The 25,164-nt window shown below is 40.7% G+C and overlaps 1 protein-coding gene across 4 annotated transcripts in view; it reads left to right on the forward strand.

The window, feature by feature from the left end:
- LOC124138662 (septin-2-like) overlaps positions 1-25,164 on the forward strand; it is a 145,929-nt gene that overhangs the window by 24,360 nt on the left and 96,405 nt on the right. For 2 of the 4 annotated variants that reach the window (XM_046505415.2, XM_048396241.1), the window contains exon 1: positions 10,593-11,464. The exons of the other annotated variants lie outside the window; for them this stretch is intronic. In XM_046505415.2, the coding sequence (XP_046361371.1) occupies positions 11,384-11,464 (81 nt within the window). In that variant the 5' untranslated portion in view covers positions 10,593-11,383. Of the gene's footprint in view, positions 1-10,592; positions 11,465-25,164 lie in introns of those variants that run through there. 4 annotated transcript variants of the gene reach the window in all.

The raw sequence follows: 25,164 nt of genomic DNA on the forward strand, positions 1-25,164 counted from the left end.
GTGTGATGAGGACTGTACAGTGGAGCAGCACTTAAATGTGGTGAGGACTGTACAGTGGAGCAGCACTTAAATGTGATGAGGACTGTACAGTGAAGCAGCACATATATGTGATATGGACTGTACAGTGAAGCAGCACTTATGTGTGATGAGGACTGTACAGTAAAGCAGCACTTAAATGTGATGAGGACTGTACAGTGAAGTAGCACTTAAATGTGATGACTGTACAGTGAAGCAGCACTTAAATGTGATAAGGACTACATTGAAGCATCACTTAAATGTGATGAGGACTGTACAGTGAAGCAGCACTTAAATATGATGAGGACTGTACAGTGAAGCAGCACTAACATGTGATGAGGACTGTACAGTGAAGCAGCACTTAAATGTGATGAGGACTGTACAGTGAAGTAGCACTTAAGTGTGATGAGGACTGTACAGTGGAGCAGCACTTAAATGTGGTGAGGACTGTACAGTGGAGCAGCACTTAAATGTGATGAGGACTGTACAGTGAAGTATCACTTATGTGTGATGAGGACTGTACAGTGAAGTAGCACTTAAATGTGATGAGGACTGTACAGTGAAGTAGCACTTAAATGTGATGAGGACTGTACAGTGAAGCAGCACTTAAATGTGATGAGGACTGTACAGTGAAGTAGCACTTAAATGTGATGAGGACTGTACAGTGAACTGGCACTTATGTGTGATGTGGACTGTACAGTGGAGCAGCACATATATGTGATGAGGACTGTACAGTGAAGTAGCACTTAAATGTGATGAGGACTGTACAGTGAAGTAGCACTTAAATGTGATGAGGACTGTACAGTGAAGCAGCACTTAAATGTGATGAGGACTGCACAGTGAAGCAGCACTAAAATGTGATGAGGACTGTACAGTGAAGCAGCACTAAAATGTGATGAGGACTGTACAGTGAAGCAGCACTTAAATGTGATTAGGACTGTACAGTGAAGCAGCACTTAAATGTGATGAGGACTGTACAGTGAAGCAGCACTTAAATGCGATGAGGACTGTACAGTGAAGCAGCACTTAAATGTGATGAGGACTGTACAGTGAACTGGCACTTATGTGTGATGTGGACTGTACAGTGGAGCAGCACATATATGTGATGAAGACTGTACAGTGAAGTAGCACTTAAATGTGATGAGGACTGTACAGTGAAGTAGCACTTAAATGTGATGAGGACTGTACAGTGAAGCAGCACTTAAATGTGATGAGGACTGCACAGTGAAGCAGCACTAAAATGTGATGAGGACTGTACAGTGAAGCAGCACTAAAATGTGATGAGGACTGTACAGTGAAGCAGCACTTAAATGTGATGAGGACTGTACAGTGAACTGGCACTTATGTGAGATGTGGACTGTACAGTGGAGCAGCACATATATGTGATGAAGACTGTACAGTGAAGTAGCACTTAAATGTGATGAGGACTGTACAGTGAAGTAGCACTTAAATGTGATGAGGACTGTACAGTGAAGTAGCACTTAAATGTGATGAAGACTGTACAGTGAAGCAGCACTAAAATGTGATGAGGACTGTACAGTAAAGTAGCACTTAAATGTGATGAGGACTGTACAGTGAAGCAGCACTAAAATGTGATGAGGACTGTACAGTGAAGCAGCACTTAAATGTGATGAGGACTGTACCAGTAAAGTAGCACATATATGTGATGAGGACTGTACAGTGAAGCAGCACTAAAATGTGATGAGGACTGTACAGTAAAGTAGCACTTATATGTGATGAGGACTGTACCAGTAAAGTAGCATTATTATAAAACCTGCTGGCAAAAGAAAGTATACACCATGTTTGATGGTGGCTAATAATAAAACAAACAAGAAATGGTTATTCAGTGGTGAAGTAATTGATACAGGTATCACTGACTGCTCATTGCTGCATCAAAATCACTGTCACACACTCCATCTGATCACGTGATGTGCAGGGATTTATTAAGGAATTGAAACTAATGTCTACTGGCAGGCAATTTGGAAAAAAATAGTTTTGTTAGAAATTGAAATTTTGTAGGTTCTTATTTTGTTTAATTCAGTGGTAGGCCTATCTTTACTTCTTTTTTTGAGATTACATTCAATGAAATAATATATCACCGCTTCCTATTTATTCATCCTATTATCAGTGTAATCCAGGTTATCTTGACTTAGCCATGTAATTAGCGATTAGTTTTAACATAAATTGTGAACTTTTAATTCCATTTTGGGAATTTGTAATGACAATTTTTGCAGATTTGGGGCCGAATATCAGCCTCTGAGCAGGTCCAGATAAATCCCTGGTGTGATAACAAATACCTACGTATGAACAGCATTCATTCCCTCATCAGAACCTTTATCTGTCACACAAAGGGATTCCAGTCTTAATCTTGTGAAAATATCTTAATCCTTCTGTCACTTAGGACATGACCTTCCGTGGAACTGGACATGACGGGGTGCGTGACATGGGCCCCGAATCACTGAAAGTGTACAAACAAATTGCAGGCTATTCTAACAAGGCTTAACATTTCCATTAAGGTAGGGGTCCTATAGGTTAATATGCTGGTCGTATATCATGCCGGGGAATATGGTTGGGGGTGTGGCCTGGAAGGGCTTGGCACAATCAGTGCCTGTTGATGGTGACATGTGACCTTTGCTGTAGGAGATAATTGTCTTGTTATAAACAGATACCTTGATGTAGGAGTCCCTGTTGGATTTGTGATGATGTTTAAACAACTGAGGGCGTTGAAGATTCATGAAAGGTCTTGAAAAGAATTTTAATATACTGAACAAAACAGGTTAGGGATCACGAATATTTTGGGTGATATTTCTTTTTAGTGAAGACTGAACACCCAATTACATAAGAATATCAAAAAAAATATTCACGATCCCTAACTTGTTTTGTTTAGTATATATTCCCTCCTGCCTTTTGTTATAATAGCCCCCAAAATATGAAAAACAAAAATTGAGCTGATCTAGGTGAGCAAACGCATGTCTTCTGTGCATACTCTAACTGTGTTTATCCTGTTTACCTGGCTGGCTGCATACCCAAAACAGTTTTATTCAGAAATAATATTTCTGTGTCCTTCAGACTCCAGGAACTTACATCATGCTATGTGTTGGTTGTTTTTAGTTAAATCATAATTTTATCATTTGATCATTCCCATCTATCAATCATGTCATTTTGCTGTTTTTCAAGATTAGATTCAGCAACATTAGATCACACCCACTAAAACAAACAAAAAGTCATCATTTTGATTTCCAAAGTTGCAAGTTGTGAACACACCTTGATAAAATACCACCTGAGAACTTGAGAGGAGACAAAATCGTTTGTGTTCGATTATTGACAATTGCGTTTGATTGCTTGGTAGTTTGGACCTTCCGGCCAATCTTTGATTATTACAGCCAAAAGCAGGTTTTTACGTGACGCGGAAATATGTGTCTAGTATGCACAAATGTGAAGAATGGACACAGAAAACAACATATATTTTGATTTCCAAAGTTGCAAGTTGTGAACACACCTTGATAAAATACCACCTGAGAACTTGAGAGGAGACAAAATCGTTTGTGTTCGATTATTGACAATTGCGTTTGATTGCTTGGTAGTTTGGACCTTCCGGTCAATCTTTGATTATTACAGCCAATAGCAGGTTTTTACGTGACGCAGAAATATGTGTCTAGTATGCACAAATGTGAAGAATGGACACAGAAAACAACATATATTGCGTCATGAGGGACTCAAGATAATATACATTGTACCAAATTTACAAGAAATATGAAAGAGAAATAAAAATAGAAATAAAAGAAATATGCTGTTGTTCTTACAGGTACCTGTACATATATATGCTCTCTGCCTCATGGCATTCATTCACCTGATGAAGGAGTAAGCATAGACTCCGAAACGTTGTGTTCCTCATAAAAAAGAAGTTGACATCCATAAATTCTCTTCCTTATGTGTATCACTTCTAAATGCTTTTGAACAACAATAAATATGAAGTTCCTGTAATCAAATAATTATTTAATCTTACAGTACACTACACACATGATTTCATTACTTTACAGGACACTCATATGTCCCGTAAGGACCCTTGAAATTGCCATTTGTGGGTCCACTGGACCCCTAGTTTTGTAGGTCAAGTCAAACCCTACAATTGGAATCCCATAATAATTCCCATAATCCCAGTTGCCATTTTGATTCTAACCATATCAATGGCATCCTGATGCAAGGAATTTCAAACCCTGCACACCTGGCTTTGTGTCTGTCTGGCTGTGTTGGTGTGTCATGTCACTCCCTTGGTTGGGATGGGTACGACTAGTTATAAGAAGTTGTATTTCTGTGCCAGTCACATGTCCTGTTCCACAGAATATGGACCCGCGAAGATCCGGGTTAGAATAGGTCTTCAGCAACCCAAGCTTGTCGTAAAAGGCGACAATGCTTGTCATTAGAGGTGACTAACGGGATTGGATGGTCAGACGCGCTGACTTGATGGATGCATGTCATTGTATCCCAATTGCGTGGATTGACGCTCATGATGTCAATCACTGGATTGTCTGGTCCAGACTTGATTATTTACTGATCACCATCATATAGCTGGAATATTGCTGAGTGTGGGGTTAAACAACAAGCAAACAAACAAAACATCCACAAAATATGACCCTGTTGGGATTCCATGCTAAAATTTGGGATCACAAGTAACATGTGCTAGTTGTAGGCAGCGACTTAATAGGGTGGTCACACCCGTAACTTGGTTGATCTTGCTGGAATATTGCGATCTGAAACGTCAAACATTATACACACAGCTAAACATGAGAGATGAGTCTTAGCACTAGTAATTCATTCTCCAGGTCACCTTTGTAGGAATTAAAATGTCTCTGTTTGTTTATAATGAGAACTAGTTTTGTAGACATCATCATCTTCCTTTGTATGCAGGCACTGTCGTCGTTTTCGTCTCCAGACGTTAGGATTCTCGTACATAAAAGCTGACTCTGCTGAAAAAGCACAGCCTTGAGGGCTCTATATTCACCCTTGTGCCGCCAACTTTAGCCTGAATAAGCCGAGGTGATCAGAGATAATCTTACGTCCCGACTGCCAGTTTTAGGTGATCAAATATTTGTTATGGGTGCGAGGGGGACCCCATCAGGACAGATACCTGTAGGTACGAGGTAGAAATTGGGAAGAATTTGAGAAGATTGACGTGTGAGTCAATATTTCTGTAGAAACCCTACAAGTGTGTTTCCGTTTGATGAATATTCAAATGGCAGCTGTGTTGTCCTGTGAATAAATAAATCTCTCACCAGCAGGATGAGGGTTTGCAGTTGTGATAGAGGTGTTTGATGGGCGATTAACAAGTCTTAATGTTTCTGGAGGAGTTTGTGACTTTATTTTGTTGAAAATCAACTTAGTAGCAAATATATGTTTTTAGCAGTCTGGTACTTTAGCCACTTGTCTTGTCTTGTGTCTTCAGGTTAGTAATCTCGGCTATCAATAGTCCATATAAAACACATAATTTGAAAATGATGCCAAGAGACCAGGTTAATATGGACTCAAAAGTGTTTGGCACAGATTGTGGAGCGTTTGGTATGGTAAAATATCACTTTGCATACTGAGTCCCTTTCTCCTGATTACTGTATTCGACGTAATAAGCGCCCATGGCGATATTTGCTGATATTTTGGCCAGGGAACAATCCCAATTAGCACCCCTTCTGATTGATCAATGTACACAAGATTGTATAATACGTACTCGTGTGTTATATGCACCCATAATTATGGGCAATTAAATAATGGAAAAATATATCTGTCGTATTTAAACATTTCATATCAGGCTGTCAGCATTAACCACGAAATTTACGATCTTTCACCAAAATAATATTCTAATAAGAGCCGCTATTTCTAATTTTGAGAGCGCCCTGGGCGCTTATTATGTCGAATACGGTATTCAATGGACATGATCGATCTGTAGGATGACTACTGATCCCAGTTATCAGCTTGGGTTGTATAGTCCCCAGGGAGCAGAGAAGGAAAAATAGGTGGTAAGGTGAGGTGAAATGGGGTTAATCGTCGCGTTCGTGATTATTGCACTACATAGCGACGTGCATGTTTTGTTTGTTTGTTTGTTTGTTGATTAACACCACACTCAGCAATATTTAAGCTATATGACGGTGGTCTGTAAATAATCGAGTCTGGACCAAATCCAGTGATTGACATCATGAGCATCGATCCACACAATTGGGATTGATGACATGGGGACTTGCATGTGTTTGTATTTGTTGTTACCCTGCCTGGCACTCAGCATTAAGGGGCTAAAACAAGAACTGGTCGGCTCAGAGTCAGTATACTGTGTCTGAGTAGGGTATTTATGTTAAACTTAGGCATGGTATCTCAGTGGGCAAGCTCTATAAAATCAGCATTAGTCCTGACTAGTACAAGCAACCACACTCACACGAAAGAACCACACGTACCATCTTTTGGTATGACGCGGCTGCTGATCGAACCTCCGGTGGTCTACCACTGGACCACGGAAGGGGTCAGAAGGAAAAATAGATCCATTGACCGGGATCATAATAATACAGCAAACATTTTAGCATACATTGCAAATCTGCAATTTATATGTAAAGGAAACTTCAGATCCTGACATGGATTAGAAACTCATGTTTTTCCCTGGAAAGCTCTCATGCCTCAATGTTATTGGTTTTTATTGGTGTAATGTAAAATCCAGAACAAGACGAAGCAAACTTCTCCTGTTACATATTTTCTATGTTGACTATAGATTTTCATTCATAAATCACTTGAAAGAGCTGTTTATTTACCAGCGTCTGGCTTGATTTGATTAGAGACATGCTTGAGATGTGGCCTGTATTTCAGATATGCCAAATCCCTGAAGTGTGCTTACCATAGTTCATGTATTAAAGTTGGTTGGTTGGTTTGTTGTTTAACGCCGCACACAGCAATATTCCAGCTATATGACGGCGGTCTGTAAATAATCGAGTCTGGACCAGACAATCCAGTGATTAATATCATGAGCATTGATTCACACAATTGGGATCAAGGACATGCATCAACCAAGTCAGCGAGCCTGACCACCTGATCCCGTTAGTCGCCTTTTACGACAAGCATGGGTTGCTAAAGACCTATTCTACCCCGGAATCTCATGTATTAAAGGGCTTTTGTGAACTTTCTTATTGGACCCTGTGTGGACCTGGTAGAAAAAGGTCCGCAGCAAAGTATACTTGAAGTAAGAGGCGACCGTATGGATTGGGTGGTCATAGGGACAGGTCGATTACTTGATGGCGTGGGTGATTATAATATCAGTCACTGGATTGTTTGGTCCAAGCTTGATTATTTACAGGCCATCATTTCATAGCTTAATATTATTGAATGTGGTGTTAAAGAACAAATAAACATACTGACAAATGTATTTGCCGTAAAAATTAATCATACTCAACACAATAACTTTGTTGTCAGAGATCAGGTGGTAAACTAAACTCAATTGTTTATGAGCTATAACATGTATAAAGTTTGGATAGTTTCAAGGCAAGTTTATACCCCTTCTTCACTGCTGTTTTAAAAAAAAGAAATCTATAAAATACCCAAGAAAATATGGAATGTCATGTGAATGTTTTAGCTTTGTATGGGGGGGGGGGGTTAAAGCGTTCGCTCGTCACCGAAGACCTGGGTTCGATTCCCGACATTGCTACAATGTGTGAAGCCCATTTCTGGTGTCCCCCGCCGTGCTTGAATATTGCAAAAAGTGGCGTAAAACCATACTCACTGACGCTACTGATTGGTCTAGTAGTTGTCAGGGGGCACTTATTGGAGCAGGGCACTTAATACGGTGAATACGGTACGGCTGTTCCCGTTTACTTTGTCTCAGATTAAGGTAGTTGTTGACTTAGCTGGCAAACTAGGCATGTCTTGTAACGACTCAAGGATCGAAATGGCCGCCTCTGGGCAAGAGATTATTGCATCAATTACGGTAATGTGTTCTCGGCAGAGAAAGTCTGCAGGTAGATCAACATGGAACTGTTTTTTCTGGGCAGTCTTGTAATCCACCTAGGTGATGTAGTGCTGCTTGTTGCCTCCGTATCAATAAATCTGTGTGGAGATACGTGTCTGTGACGTACACACGCTGCTTTGCAACCAGATAAAATTGTTAGCTGAATTTGAAAACAAGTTTCATTCACCTTTTAGAGGGAGGTGTCTATGATTTTGACATTCATTGTTGAAACTTTGGCGATTTTTGTAGTCGGATTGGGGGATGCACCTTGGCAGTGTTAAGGTTGCCGGAAGTTATCCCTAGCAGATCAAGTAGGGGTTTGGGGTTGTGCAGGGGTGAAAACACCCTCTTCTAAGACACCAAGCATGCCAACCTCCCCTGTGATTGGTTCACTCCACCTGTGAAGATCTGGGTTAGAATAAGTCCTCCGTCAGATTATGCTTTTTGTAAGATTCGACTAACAGGATCAGGTGGTCAGACTCTCTGGCTTGGTTGATGCATGTCATTGTATCCAAATTGCTGTTTCGATGCTCTTGATGTCAATCACTTGATTATCTGGTCCAGACTCGATACATTAATCTCAAATGAGGATTCGGTGATGATTTGTTTCAATTTTCAAATTATCACTTTCATCTTATGGGATGCAAATTTATCACAAATGTTAGGATTTGTTGTATTTGGAAGTTTAGTTGTTAGATATCTTTTGTCTGTGAGTTTGACAAAAATGTCTGAAGATAAGAAATCTTATTTACTTTATAGATATATGGGAAACTTACATTGCACCATATGTAACAACACATGTTTGCCGAAAAAGGCGACTATGCTTGTCGTAAGAGGCGACTAATGGGATTGGGTGGTCAGGCTTGCTGACTTGCTTGATGCATGTCATCGATCCCGATCGATGCTCATGATATCAATCACTGCATTGTCTGGTCCAGACTTGATTATTTACAGACCGCCGTCATAGAGCTGGAATATTGCTGAGTGCGGCGTTGAACAACAAACCAACCAACTATATGTAGCTGAGAAAACAGTTAGGTAGATACCATAAAAATAATTAGTTATGTAACTTAACTAGATTTGGGTGGACACCATTTAGTCCTTGCAGATTTTCACTGGTATTGACTGGCAGACTTGTAGCTGTGTCTAACCCTAAGAATGTTACACTGAAAAGAGGCTAAACATTTGGGAAGCAGGTGAGAGTTCAGAAAAACAGGTCGTTTGGGCAGAATCTATATTGGAGAAAAAAAGCATGTTTAAACTTGACTGTATCTGAAGCCAGGTGATGTGTGAAAAGATTTGGTGGTGCTGTCTTGTGGGACAAATTTGGCCACTAGACCCTCGCACTGAGTACAACAACAGATAGCTGAGCAAACGTTGAAACAGACAGATGTAGATCGACGTCCTATGTTCTGCAACAAAACTTGGAGTGTGTGGAAAGCTGTGCATGAAGTGCATGGTTCAGTGTATACAACGCCATCTGTGAAGGAAGGGAAACACAGGAAACTCGCTACTTGAAACTCGCTGGGCCACAGTCAAGGAAAGGAAACTTTCACGTCTGCTCGCAGGGAAAATAGTTTATTGTGGATCGAGTGAAAGATACCTACGTATGTTTTCACTGAACAAGTCGGGTTTTGTAGAGATTTATGTAGGGGTATTTTTGCTTTGATGTTTTAATATGGATTTTTGTAGTTATTGGAATATTTACTTGCATTGGAATAATGTTATTGAAATTAAACATTTTCCTTTTATATTCTTTTTTTAATGAAACTGTTTAAAGATTTTTGTCCACAGGCAATGAAATTCTTTTCTGTTTATCTTTTGTTAGCCGTTATCAACAAATTGTCAAATTTTCTATAAAAATAAAGTTGGATATAATCAAATTTAAAAAAATATTTTATATGAACATGATGAAAAAGATCTCGTCTTAATTATAAAATTAGGGAGAAAACATGTGTAATGTTAATTTTACATCAAAACTGATTTCGCTTCTGTCAACATGACCTTCAAATTGCTATGGTTACTGATTTTTTTTCTTCCAATTTCGAAGATGGATTTGTGAAGTTTGAGCAGTGAGTGATGAACTGGAGACTGATTTTGTCATCAGGCTTGTGTCATTGTGGTCCTTCTTTGTGTGCATCTCTGCTATTGTCTTTGTTCATGCAATGAAAGTCTCAGTGCTTCTAGTAAAAAAGAAACAAGATTATCCCAATGGATTAGTGTCCACATTTCACACATACCATAAATTGCAGCTTTGTGTGCTTGAATTTGGCATCGAAAAAATATATTTGATCTCTTAGGAGTATTTGTGAAACAGCTTTACCTCCAGTAGTAAAACTCACTGATTGATTGTCGTTATTTCAACGAAGCAAATTATGATCAATTAGTGTTTTTACGACCTTGACAATTTTGTGTCCTGATAATAGTTTTCTTTTTGAAAAAAACACACAAAAATGCTTGACAGACTTCCTAAAAGATGCTTCTTCTTGCCCTACTCCCGTCATGCATGAGTGATGAATTGTGTTGACTGAAGTCAAGCTTTCGTGATGAGTGAAGTGTCAGTGTGTCAGCCCATATTGTGAATGAAGACAGCGTAAGATTTACATACAAAGAGACAACTGCCCGCTCGACCAGTAACCAGTATATACACACTAGGTGACGAGACACTGCTTCACTTTTGTCTCCAGCACGCGCCCCTCCAACCACCGGCTAGTCAATAAGACAGCCCAGCCTCACACGGGTAACCGGGCAGAATTGACGAGGCTTCCATTACCCAATCTGATGTATGATCATTCTCATCTTGGCTCTATTGTGTACATCCGTGTTCGCACTCAGCTCAGGAAAGGAATCTGAATTTTAATTTGAAATTCAACGGATGGGGAAATTTGGATGTTAATACATGGCAGCTGCTTGTTCTAAGATGAGGCTGTGACAGAGACAAATTATTCCAGCTCGGGTGAACAGACCTGGAATTGCCTTTCTGTGTTTTCACCTAGCTCCTTATCAAGGAAAACAGGACTGAGGCTTCATTAAATGCGTGAACGGATGGGCTTTGGGAAGCGAGGTAGTCTTGACCCGGTTGAAGTAGAGAGTGCACATCTTAGCCTAGCCTATCTGCAGTAACATTGCCGTCTGCTTCCTTCCGTCTGCTAGTCCTGCTATCAAGCGGCTAGCTGCTACAGCATACTCACCTCTGTCCTGTGGCCGGCAGAGTTCAGACTGTGACATCATTGCTCAGTGACAGAATATCATATCTATCGATGGTGCCGTGTCTTTGTTGCGTGGATTAACAGCATGGCCTGGTCGTAAAAACAAGGGCGGTGTTTGTCATTTTGACATGTTCTAGCTGAGGTACATGAAAGAGTATTCAGTGTGTGTCGTCTGCACGGAATCAGTATGGAGAATTCTAAGAGGATACGCAAACTCCAAGCTCAACCAGGAGAAATGACGTTTGGGAAATTGATGACAAGCCCAATTGTAAGTCTTATAGTTTTTCAATGTGTTCTTTTATCTATCTTTTTCAGTTTCATTCATTGATGCTGTCCTTGTACCTTCCTTCTTAATCACTGCCATGAGTCATTGTCGACAAAAAAATCCTATAACCTTTGTATGACATTTTGAATTAGGAAATTGGTTTAATATTTAATGTAGGATTTGAAAGTTTTATTTGTTGTTGTTCTCAGTTGTAGATGTATGAGTCATCATGTTAGCCATTGATGAAAGGGATGTTTCTCAAGGATTACATGTTATCTCTCAATCTGTTCATCCCCTCTTTTACAAGTCATCCTGAAGGGTCGTAGCCCTGTTCTAAGCTTACTTAAGTCAACAGAGGAGTAGATAAAGTAATATGCCAACACATCTGCCGTACATTTGATCTGCTGAAGGGAAATACATAGTTAGCTGTTTTTGACAAGATAAAGTCAGAATTATAGCATTTTCCTGTTGAATAGATCTTAATTCAATTACGTGTATGGATTCCGTTCAAGACGTGCCAGGTTCTCTGTAAACAGTAGATTCCTTAACCATGTGTTTGCTGTTGTGATTTGGTTATCTGACTCTTAGGCTTGGCTTAGCAGTATATGTGTACTGAAGAAGGTTTAAGAGCCTTGAGATACATGCTATTCAAATATGTTTCATCAGTTGCTTTGGATCCATTTTAAATTCCCCAAAGATTTCACTAAAGATATAAGATTTATGTACTTAAACATGTGCACTTTGATTATTTTTTTTACATTTTTTGTGTTTGTGTGTTTTCATTTATAACTTATGATCAACCAATTTCTGGTTGGAATTTAGTATTTAAGTTTGGTTTTCATATTTACTGTAGAGACGATAAAACTCTAGAATAGAATGAAAGTCCTCCCTTGAGAGGTTTGTACAGTTGGGTTTGGTCGTTTCATTCATGGTGTTCTGTTTGCAAGATGGTCTCTTAAAGAAGTTTGTGTGCAACATGCTGTTATTGCTTTCTCCAGCTGACTGGTTTAAATTAATATGCCCAAACAGTTACAGTAAGTACATGTGGGTTATTTCCAAGACAGCCAACAAGCTATTTGCAGATCACTTTGTTCAAGTTTTAGTGTAATGTTTATTTGAAGGATCATGTGACAGTTTTGTTCATTGTAACATTAAGAAAGCTCATTTGGGGCGAGTGAAAAGCAGTGCCTGGCCCCTACCAGTGCTATGTATCTACATCAATTTTCTGTATCTTCAGTATACTTAATAATCCTTATTCAGGGCAGGTGAAGAACAGATCCTGGCCCTGTCTTGAGGTTATGTATGACCACTCTAGTTATATCCTAACATGAAATCATGGAGTCTAATTATTTCAACGTTTACATTGTATTCATATGATGTGTTTGGGTAATCTTTGAATGAGCGGTAGAATTTATTAGAATTATGGATTTAATATGATACTTGACCTGGTTTACTTACCAGCGGATGTGTAAACTCGAACTTTCAGTTTGTACAATTGTTTTGTATTGAGAGAACGTTAACCCTTGCAGTTTTGTATGGGTCACTGGGCAAAGTCATCTAACCTGTTTGATACTGGTGTAGTGGTTATAATATTTACAGGGCATTCAAGCAATGAGTTATTTCAACTGTTTGACATCAGGATGAGATATTGTATAGGAGAAACAGTGTTTGAAATGAAGAGGGTCCCGGTGTCTTTGAGATATACTTTGTTATTTGAATCAAGGGACCCCTAAATCTTTTCCTTTTAACATCAGGATTATGACAAGGATGCTTGATTTCAAACAGGGAGAAAGATTTACTTTGTCTTCAGGGTCAGTGGGGTAGCCAAGTAGTTAAAGCGTTCGCTCATCATGCTGAAGACCCGGGTTCGATTCCCACATGGGCACAATGTGTGAAGGTCATTTCTGGTCTTCCGCCGCAATATTGCTGTAATATTGCTAAAAGCTGAGAAAAACCACACTCACTCACTCACTCACTCACTCACTCACTCACTCACTCACTCTCACTACTTGTCTTGCTAGAATAGAAGTTCAAAAGGTCCAGGTGTGATGAACACAGAATCAATAAAGAATTATGTAACAGAATTTTTTTTATCCCAGAGTAATAGTTGAATGGTCGTTACCATGCTTAGTGAGTGAGTGAGTGAGTGAGTGAGTTGGGTTTAGCGCCGCTTTTAACAGTATCCAGTACCACGAGCACGGGTATGGTTCCGACAAACCTTTATCATGCTTAGTATATGCTTAAACATAGGGTAGGTTATTTGTGGATGTTTTTAAAGGATCACTTATATAATGCACCACGGTGAAGTAGCTATGTTTGGTCCAGATCCAGACATTGTAATTAGTGGGGAGGGGTGAGATGAGGTGTGATAGGGTTTAACATCGCGTTCAAAATTATTGCACTTGTACAGTGACGTGTGAGCTAGTCTGGACAAATGGTGGTTTTATGGTACAAGTCTGCTGAGTTACAATGCCACAGGTTAACATTCAGGGTGCCCCCCTCCGACACAGTATGCTGAAGCCTACCGACAAGTCCTTGTATATCCTTATACCTGGGAGCCAGACAACAAGTACCACCTTTGGGTCAGATAAAGTGATATCTTCTAGGAGATATCCTACTTTGAAATTGCATCACAATGCTCTGCAGATCATTGTGACATCATCGGTTACTATGACATCACAATGACATCACATGTCTCTCAACCACCAAAGTTGGTATGATTTTGGATGACAAATTACATGTTTCCCTCATGTCTTTTGATATCAACTCTTGTTACTGAAAGGTTTAAAATCACCGGAAAGCCTTGGCTTTTTGAAGCAGTTCTCATCTTGTGTTGATGTATCTTATATCAACAAGGACACAGCTAAGTTTCTCTATTTATTCACCCATTCAAATGTTCCATCAATTTACGAGATTCATGTAACCTAATGTAAAGAAATATGGCACATCCTGAGTGAGTTTCTGCTTGGAATGCAAAGCTGTCAAAAGGATGTGGTTTGAGACATGTGTGTTTGATTCACATCAATATAATGGAAAGGAGCACTGAGAACAAATGGCTGATAGATGCTAAAGGTCAGAACTGAAAGTATCATTTTCACTTATATCCCAAGAAACAAACGGTTACAAATATCCCATGACAAAGACCCATTATAAATATGTAAGTAAAACCAGATTTGTAAAAAAAAAGATTCCGAGTTCCTGCTGTGAAGGTGTGAAGGGCAGGAATGTTATTGGTATGATTTGTTACTGATCTTCAGGCCCCCCATGACAAAGGAACGTTGTACATGCCACTTGGAACCACGTGTGGAACAGTTGGTGCTGTGACAATCTCCTGATGGTGCTGGCCCGATTCAGGAGTGGTCATGATGGCCAGATTGTGTTTCCATAGTTCAGACACTGATAGGATGGGCATACACAAAGGCTTGTGTAGTTAACACTATTCAATTCAACAAGCCCTGGCCTGTATCTGGATCAGGCTCTTGCATCTGTCTGTCTGAATCTTGCACTGTTCTTCCTGTCTTGGACCCTGTTCCCATAAAATGATCATGGCGCTCAACTGTCTTAAGTCATAATGAATGTGAGTTACGACAGTTGTAGCACTGGGATCGCTTGGTGGAATGGACCTTGGTCCCTATGTGACTCATATTCTCTTCCCAAGTCGCAGGCCACGATCAGAATCTCAGAGATTTTTTTTTTTTTAATGACTGACTCAAATCAGAAACTGATCACTAGCCATCGGAATCTTATTTGTTTAACCTATCACTGGCCATCATCTTAATCTTATTCTTTTTACCAATCACTGGCCACAATCTTAATCATATTCTTTTAGCCAATCACTGGCCATTATCTGAATCTTTTTCTTTTAACCAATCACTGGCCATGATCTTAATCTTATTCTTTTAACCAATCACTGGCCATTATCTGAATCTTATTCTTTCAACCAATCACTGGCCATGATCTGAATCCTATTCTTTTAACCAATCACTGGCCATTATCTGAATCTGAGACACTTCCTCAAGAACTCAACTCCTGATTCCTCTGGGGTGGATAGATCCCCAAGACCCCATGCTAATTAAATAGGCTCAAGCTGTAACGATGTGTGACCTGTCTGTCATTGTGCCCGGACGATGTGGACTGGTGCTCATGCTGTCAAACACTGGTTTACCTGGGGCAGACGGACCATCTACAAGCCGCCTTGCTATGTTTGGACTATTGCTGACCATAGCTTAAAACAACATGCATTCACTCGCCATTTCCGACTCCAGTACGTATGTTACCCCAGACAGGCCAAGCGTTAGCACTGGCCTGATTAATGAGATCAAGGTGACCTTCTTGTTGGTTTATGTGTGCGTTGAAGCCAGTTCATAGGAAGCAGGGCTTGTAAGTACAGACTTTGAGACTTTAACTCATGTATGTTCTTGTTGATGTCATGATCGAGGTTAGATTTATTATGAACTGTATTCTGATAGTGATCACTCCATGAAATGAAAATGTCAAGGGAAAGGAAATCACATAATCTGATCTTGGGTTTTTCCTTCAGTACATTTCTGCTGGCATTTCCTTGGAGCTATTTTTTAATCATTTTACATAATTCATGTCAACAATATGCAATGTGAATGCATTTCAGAGGCTGATATGAAATTGTCTGGGGAGAACTTTCCTACAAAAACAAATACCCATTTAATATTTTGCTCTGCATTTGACACGAATAAGAACCTGATATATTGATAATGTGAGGGTAAGAAGCCTTGTCCATTTGGTTTTAACCTTATGTTAAGTATTGAAGTCTTACTTAACTCAAGCAGCATAAAAGACCCCCAGGGATCCCTTATTTTTGAATACTGCTTGATGTGTCAAAGATCCAGGTCTGATTCTCAAAAAGGGGTGCGATGTGCCACTTTCAGCGACTGATGGGATCAGGTGGTCAGGTTCGCTGACTTTGTTGATGGATGTTATCGTATCCCAATTTCGTAGGTCAATGCCCATGATGTCAACCACTGGATTGCCTGGTTCAGACTCAATTTAGTTTCTTCATATAGCTGTTTCTATGATATAGCTGTTGGATATAGCTGTCAAGATCACACTGGGGACGATACAGCTGTTGCATCACGCTGTGGGGATATGGCTGTTGGATCATTGGGATCAGGCTGTTGGATCAGGCTGTGGGGATATGGCTGTTGGATCATTGGGATCAGGCTGTTGGATCACACGGTGGGGATATGGCTGTTGGATCATTGGGATCAGGCTGTTGCATCATGGTGTGGGGATATAGCTGTTGGATCATTGGGATCAGGCTGTTGCATCATGGTGTGGGGATATAGCTGTTGGATCATTGGGATCAGGCTGTTGGATCATGGTGTGGGGATATGGTTGTTGGAACAGTCTGGGGATTATGCTGCTGGAAGAACAAGAGCAAGTGGCCAAAACATGTGACAGGTTAGGGGGGATGGTGGGGATGGGGACAAGTCTACTGACATATGTAAATTTATGGAGGGTCATGTTGATAATGGACTGTTACTGTCTGTTATAAATATTCATGATAAAAATATTTTTGGCAAAGTTGTGTCCTTAGAGAGCATGATGGACAACACGGACCTGGATTTGTGATTTGTGAAGGTCACCACAAATGGGGATTTGTTGAAGTCTCTATGAAGTGGATTTTGGTAGTTTTACAATTAAAGTAGCCTTGAAAAGATCACTTTAATTGTAAAACTACCAAAATCAAAGTAGCCTTGAAAAGATCGGACCGTCTCCGTGGTCTTGTGGTAGAGCGTCCGCCCGGAGAGCGGAAGGTCCAGGGTTCGATCCCGGGCCGCGTCATTAAAAAGATTGTACTTGTTGTTACCCTGTCTGGCGCTCGGCATTAAGGGGCTAAAACAAGGACTGGTCGGCTCGGAGTCAGTATACTGTGTCTGAGTGGGGTATTCATGTTAAACTGCGGCATGGTATCTCAGTGAGCTAGCACTATAAATCGGCATCAGTCCGGACTAGTACAAGCAGCCACACACACACACACACACATACACGTGCATGCACGTCGCTATATAAGTGCAATAATCTTGGACGCGACGTTAAACCCAATTTCACCTCACCTTTCACCTTGAAAAGATCACCTTGAAAGTGGATTTGTGAAGGTGATTTTTTTTTTGTGGGGGTGTATTCCCGGAGGAAACTTCCCTATCTCAGCTCGTGCATCAGTGTAGCAACATTGTTTAGTCGTGAACTCCATCACTGTGACATAATGAGAGGGTGCCTGCTACCAAGTAGGTCTGTGGGATAAGAAGGGTGTTAATTCAGGACTGTAAGTTTGCCCAGGGCTAGTCCTGTCATCAGTGTTTCCACACCACACTGAGATGCTGAGTTGTGTGAGCCGTGTGTGCTGGAGGCAGGTCAGGTTGCCCAGGGGTGGTGGTCCACTAGATCAGTGTTGTCTTTACTAACATAAATATGCTGTTGTGAGAAGATCTGTCTGTGCATCACTGAGTGCTAGCAGGTTGAGGTGGTCTGTTCTTTGGATGAGTATTCTGTCTTGTCGGCGGTAGAAACTAACAATTTTAGTCCACTAGACCACATCATGATAATGTATAGCAAAAGGCCTAAAAATGGCAAATTTCTACTTGTCCTTATGACTCCTTAACTATTGGGCAGTTTGGCAAGGACTACAGGACGAGTGATAATTTCTAACACTGGTGTTGTGTTTACTTAGTTTTGACAATGAATCTTTTCCCTTGATCTTTTCCCAGTTCTGTTTGATGATGATAGTGATGATGAGTGTGATCTGTGCTCATAAAATGCAGGGATTTTCCAGGATTCCAAACTTACTGCCCTTTGCAGGAAATTTGGGGAAAAACAGTTTGCTCATATTGGTCAGCGAAATACAAGTCTTGTTATCAGGGGATGATTAACATGATAAATGTGATCCGGGCATATGCAATGTTTCTTATCAAGGGAACCAGCCCCCTTGTGAGAGAGAGCTTAATCGATCGGGTGGTCAGACTTGGTGACATGATCGTTGCTCATAATATCAATCACTTGATTGCCTGGGCCAGACTAGATTATTTACAGGGCAACTTTATTTAGGTTGAATATTGCTGAGTATGGCATAAAACAACAAACAACCAAAATATTCTTGGGAATGAGGTAGCTTTGTGGTTAAAGTTCCATCATGCAGAGTTCGAATCCCCACTTGGTTTCAATTTGTGCTACTTGTTTAATGTTGGTAAGAGGCGACTAACGGAATCGGGTGGTCAGGCCTGCTGACTTGGTGGATGCATGTCATTGTATCCCAGTTGCGTAGATCGATGCTCATGATGTCAATCACTGGATTGCCAGGTCCAGACTCGATTATATACGGACTGCCATACAGCTGGAATATTGCTGAGGGCAGCTGAATACCACGAACAAACCAGGAAGGTATTGACTCATGGATATTCAAACCATGACAAATACTTAAATTTCCCCCTCAGTCTTGAAAGGACGTTTTAAAAAAGGTGCTTAATAACCATTGATTCTCACCAAAGTACAAGAAATATACTTAAATTTGATTATTCAACAATGATAATTCATTATTCTGATCCTGTATGCATTCACTTTCACACCTAGTTTGGTAAACATCCGGCAACATTGGTTTTGTTGGACAGTGTTTATTTCCTCGTGGTACATGTCTGAAATAGTATAGTTTATATGTCAGATGATTTAGTGTATTTCCTCATGTGCTAACCCTGGCTATTTCCTGTGGAAAATATACAAACATATTGTCAACAACCATCTCAATACTTGAAAACTGAATTCAAAACATGAACACATCCTTGAATCTCTTACGTTTCTGTATCAAACTGACCTGTAAAGATCCAGGATAGAATAGGTCTTCAGCAACCCATGCTTGCTGTAAAAGGCGACTATGCATGTCTAACGGGATCGGGTGGTCAGACTCACTGACTTGGTTGATGCATGTCATCGATCTCAAGTAAGTGGATCGATGCTCATGATATCAATCACTGGATTGTCTGGTCCAGACTCGATTATTTACAGACCGCCATCATATAGCGGGAATATTGCTGAGTGCGGCGTAAAACAACAAACCATCCAACCAACTGTATCAAACCTGTGACTGGAATATGGATGAGTTTTGCTACTTTGTTCCTTCTGATATTTACTAAAGAGGATTTCTGGTGTCCCCCGCCGTGATATTGCTGGAATATTGCTAAAAGCGGCGTAAATCCATACTCACTCACTCACTCACTACTAAAGAGGAAGGATGATGCTAATTTATAAAGAAAGTGAAAAAACAGTTCACTTGGGAACCTGAGTCATCCCTCTGGAACAATATAGGCGCCAGTGCCCTATATTCATCACAATGCTCTGGCACAAGCCAGCTAGCCGGAGTCAGTTTGTCAGGTGTTAAGGGACAATAAGGGTCATAATTGACTTACCATGGATCATTGCTTGGATCATCGACCACTGCGAAAGAAGGATTCGGTTCCTTGTTGGTGTGTCATCATTCTCCAACCATGGATCATTACTCATCATATCAACCATCAGGAAGGAGGGACTTGCACCTTGTGTCATAATTGACTTACCATGGATCATTGCTACATCGACCACTGCGAAAGAAGGATTCGGTTCCTTGTTGGTGTGTCATCATTCTCCAACCATGGATCATTGCTCATCATATCGACCATCAGGAAGGAGGGACTTGCACCTTGTGTCATAATTGACTAACCATGGATCATTGCTTGGATCATCGACCACTGCGAAAGAAGGATTCGGTTCCTTGTTGGTGTGTCATCATTCTCCAACCATGGATCATTACTCATCATATCGACCATCAGGAAGGAGGGACTTGCACCTTGTGTCATAATTGACTAACAATGGATCCTCCTTCCATGGATCATTGCTTGCACTATTGACCACTTTGTCTAGACTTGCTTGATGACATACAGGTCATGTCCTCCGATTTTGTTTTGCAGTTGCAAGAACTAAGATCTGATGGTAATGAGATTAGCATGAATCGTTGCTCATAATATCAATCACAGGATTGTCTAATCCAAACTCAATCATTTACTATATGCTATAATATGGCTGGGATATTCATGAGTGCAACAATAAACAACAAACATGCACACGCGCACACACAGTTCATATATCCGCTAATTTTAGTATGGAGTATGAATTTTGAGATAGGTCGTAAAAGCCTCCTTTGATATTGCGGGTTGCAAACATGTGCCACCTGATCCCATAGGAAATCCATGCTTACACGTGTTGGTGCTATAACTTAATGGCTGCCGGTGTTGTCAGCAAGTCAAGTGTAATGGCGGGGATTGAACCAGCCATACAACAGCCTTTGTGTAGACCACTGCACATTACATGACTCTTTGTCAGCCATTCCGTCAACAATAGTAGTAAAGTCAATATTGATAGACCTTTGTCAAGATGGCTGTCTTAACATGTGTACATAAATCTATTTATATTGAATCGTTTTGTGCTTTGAATCAATGTTTATTTTATTTCATGAAGTGCTGAAACTTATAAAAAAAATTGTTTGTGATATTTGCCAATTGCTGAAATTGACTATGTTAATATGCCAGTATGTTGGTGAATGTTACAGTTGTTAAAGCTGTTATAGCATGAGAAAAGGCATCACGATGAGATGATATGATACTTTATTCAACATGCTTTGTCAATTTCAGATTTAACCTTTGTATATACATGGTAGATTTGGCATTAAGACCTTTCGGATCCATTGTCAGTTTTTGAATTGAATATTGCATATAGATTTTTGTTTCAGCATGGATAAGTGTCAATATGAAGAAAATGATTTGACGTATTCAATTAAAGTTTCAGTTATTTTTTTTAATCTTATCGATTTAGATCAGGTAAAAAATGAACTTCTTTGAGAGAATATGTTAATTTGAAATTCTTGTCCCTGCATTTAAATGTTTAAAAATTTGAAAAAAATCAAAATTCAAAAAGTTAGACAGATGGTCTTAACTGCTTTACAAGTTTAAAATACCACTACAGGTGTGTATGTTGCTTTATCGTGACCAGAGCAGGTGGTCTGTAAACCTGGGTTAATTACTATCAACAGGCTGAGTGGTGTGGCCCCTCCCTAAATCAGCGTCCCTGTTTACAGTAGTTTGACAATGTGACATCGGGACATCAGGTGGCAGGGCTACATTCAAGGCATTGCATCACCATCTGACATTTATCTTGTCCAATATATGCATAAAGGTGACACAAACTGAGCTCGTATGTCATTCCCAGTGATCTACATATTGGAACCACCCTATTTATTCGGAGAGCAGTAGTGATGCTTGTTGCAGATAAAATGTCCGACTTGTATATTTTGTAAAAACGCTGAGCATATAGTCCACCATTACATTGTGAAGAGGCAACTGTGTAATGACATCACTGTTGCCATGGTTATGTGTCCAGATTCGGTCCTGTCGGAAGATTAAAGGAGATGCACATCTATTCTGGAAATGAAAAAGAAATTGATATAATGTTTTTGTGTCAGTGTTATTGATGACTTTGAGAAGAGTTTTATGTGCGTCATGAAGAGGCATTGTTACTCCGTACACCTCTGTGACATGTACGATTCTAAAGTGTCTGGAAAGCAAATGAGCTACCCTGAACCTTGTTGGTATAGATGCCTTTGAACAACGGTCCTTTGATCCTCAATCTCCTCTCTCTCCTCCCCATCCCCCATCCCCCCGATGAAATATAATGGTTGGTACCTAAACGTGTAATTATATGTAAATGACAAGGTGCCATTGATCTGGACATTTTCACTGAGAACATCTCTGTCTGTAGTTCTAGGGTGGGACTGATGATGCAGGCTAGAATTGGTCTTCAGAAACCCATACTTCTCATAAGAGGCAACGGGGCGGTTGGGTAGCCTAGTGGTTAAAGCGTTCGCTCGTCACGCCGAAGACCCGGGTTCGAATCCCGACATTGATACAATGTGTGAAGCCCATTTCTGGTGTCCCTCGCCGTGATATTGCTGGAATATTGCTGAAAGAAGTGTAAAATCATACTCACTCACTCATAAGAGGCGACTCGTAGGATCGGGTGGCCAGACTCGCTGACTTGATGGATGCATGTCATCGAATCCCAATTGCATCCCGATGCTCATGATGTCAATCACTGGATTTTCGGGTCCAGACTTGATTATTTACAATGCGGTCATAGCTGGAATATTGCCGAGGGTGACATTAAACAATATACAAGACCCCCAACATATGGTGAAACTGTAGACCAGCTCCAGTACACGTTGTTTGATGTACTGTGATCAGGGCAGACGCCCAGAGTAGATCAGTCACCACTGGCCAGAGGTAATCCATAGGACCACATACCATCCAGGTGCCACCCCTAAGAGATTCTGGTTTTAGAATTGGTCCCCAGCAACTTGTTGATCATAAGAGGCGTCCAAAACTGTGGGCAGTCAGGCTCGGTGACTTGTCCCACTGTACCGCGATGGTGTGGACCGATGCTCATGATGTCAATCACTGGATTGTCTGGTCCAGACTCGATTATTTTACAGACCGCCGTCATATAGCTGGAATTTTTCTGAGTGCGGCGTTAAACAACAAACAACCAAAGGATAATACAAAGCTTGAATATTACTGAGTGCGGCTTTAAACACCAAACAGCAGACCAAGCGCCAGGATGGATGACTACTAAGGAAGTAGAACTCATCATGAGTTGGCGTCTGCGTCATTGTGTGTCTGTTTCCCCATGACACAGACAGATATTTGGGTCTTCAATGCTTGTGAGACAATGCATATCTCACATGATGTGGTTGTGATGAAATGGGTCATTTTTGCCAAATGACACACATACAGATTCCTAAATTATGATACCACACTTGATACAATACATATCTTGATTTGTTTGTTTGTTCTTTAACGCCGCACTCAGCAATATTCCAGCTGTATGATGGCGATCTGTAAATAATCGAATATGGACTATACAATCCAGTGATTGACACCATGAGCTTCGATCCACGCAATTGGGATACGATGACATGCATCAACAAAGTCAGTGAGCCTGACCACCCGATGCCGTTAGTCGCCTCTTTTTAGTTTGTTAATCCAGAAGTATTGTAAAATAGTTTTCAATGCAATATTATAAAACTAAGCATTGAAAGCCTCATCCACTAAATTGGGCCTGTTATCAGTGATATACATTGATATACAGGTTACCTCTACAAGCAAGAGGCGACTAACGGGATCGGGTGGTCAGGCTAGCTGACTTGGTTGATGCATGTCATCGATCCCAATTGCTTGGATCGATGCTCATGATATTAATCACTAGATTGTATGGTCCAGACTCGATTATTTACAGACCACCGTCATATAGCTGGAATATTGCTGAGTGCAACAACACAACAAACAACAAACCAACCAACTCTACAAGCAATAACTTCAGTTATGACCATAATAACAAGAAAATAAATTTAATTCAAATTTGTGAATTGTTACTGACATTCGCTGCAGACTTGGGTCAGAATATTGGTCTCTGAACAGGCCTCCCATATGTGGGGCTGTGGTCTACATAATGGTCTGGTAGACAAGAGCTATCAGGCTGGTGGGCTGGTGCAAACTGTATCCTTGAGCTTGAATAACTCGACACAAAATCCACTTGGGGTTGTTTATTTTCCACCCACATTAGACAACAAGATCCACTACATGCAGTCATCTGGGGCTTCACCCCCAGCACCTGTCAACATGTTGTTGTCATTATCAGCGAGGTGGAAACCTGACTTGCCCTTCCCCGCATGTGCGTTCTCCATCACCCACACAGCTTCTGTCTCAAGGAGAATGTGCACATTCCTACAACGCTAACCTGCCCCTTAGTCCGTCTCACAGTCCCTGAACTACATTATTTTCCCTTCGGCCCTGCCCTTACTGTAATCCTATAGCCCTAAATGAAGCAAGTCTAGATTTTCCACAGGTTCAGGTTATAAATCTCACCACTCACAGGGCTCCGTTTCAATTTAAATGGAGTTGTGTGTTTCTATTAAAATTATGTATATTTTCTGAGACTAAGACCTATGCAGCGTAAGGATATACCTGTATAAAGCTGGGGTTGAAGGTTTGTTGTAGCACCTTTAAAAAGGTAAAGAAGCGCTCTTACATAACTTCCAGGAAAGTGGAAGGTTGGGGGTTCGATCCCCAGCCGTGTGACACTAAAAGACGTTAAAAGATGGTGCTTGTTATTACCCTGCCTGGCGCTCGGCATTAAGGGGCTAAAACAAAAACGGGTTGTCTTGGAGTCAGTATACTGTGTCCGAGGGGGATATTTATGTCAAACTCAGGCATGGTATCTCAGTGGTCTAGCACTATAAAATCGGCATTAGTCCAGACTAGTACAAGCAGATACATGCACAAGCAGATACACACACAAGCAGATGCATGCACGCACGCACGAACATCGACGTTAACCCCCCCACCTTATCATCTGACATACATATGGCATTGACCTCATCTTGAGCATGTGTAAGATGCCACTAGTATTACTGAAAAGTAGGTACAAGAACACAATGCTCCTCCAGATGGTCACAAGGACTGGGTCATGTCACATGGTGAGAAGAAACTGTGGCAGCAAGGGTAAGGTCGTTACGAGGCTTGAGTTCTCAAGTCTCGCAGTCACAGATAGAAAGTTATGAACCTCACGTAGAAAGACCTGACCCAAAGTTGAGA

Source organism: Haliotis rufescens, unplaced genomic scaffold (assembly GCF_023055435.1).
Source record: "Haliotis rufescens isolate VD_foot unplaced genomic scaffold, xgHalRufe1.0.p SCAF_15, whole genome shotgun sequence".
Lineage (NCBI taxonomy): Eukaryota > Metazoa > Mollusca > Gastropoda > Lepetellida > Haliotidae > Haliotis > Haliotis rufescens.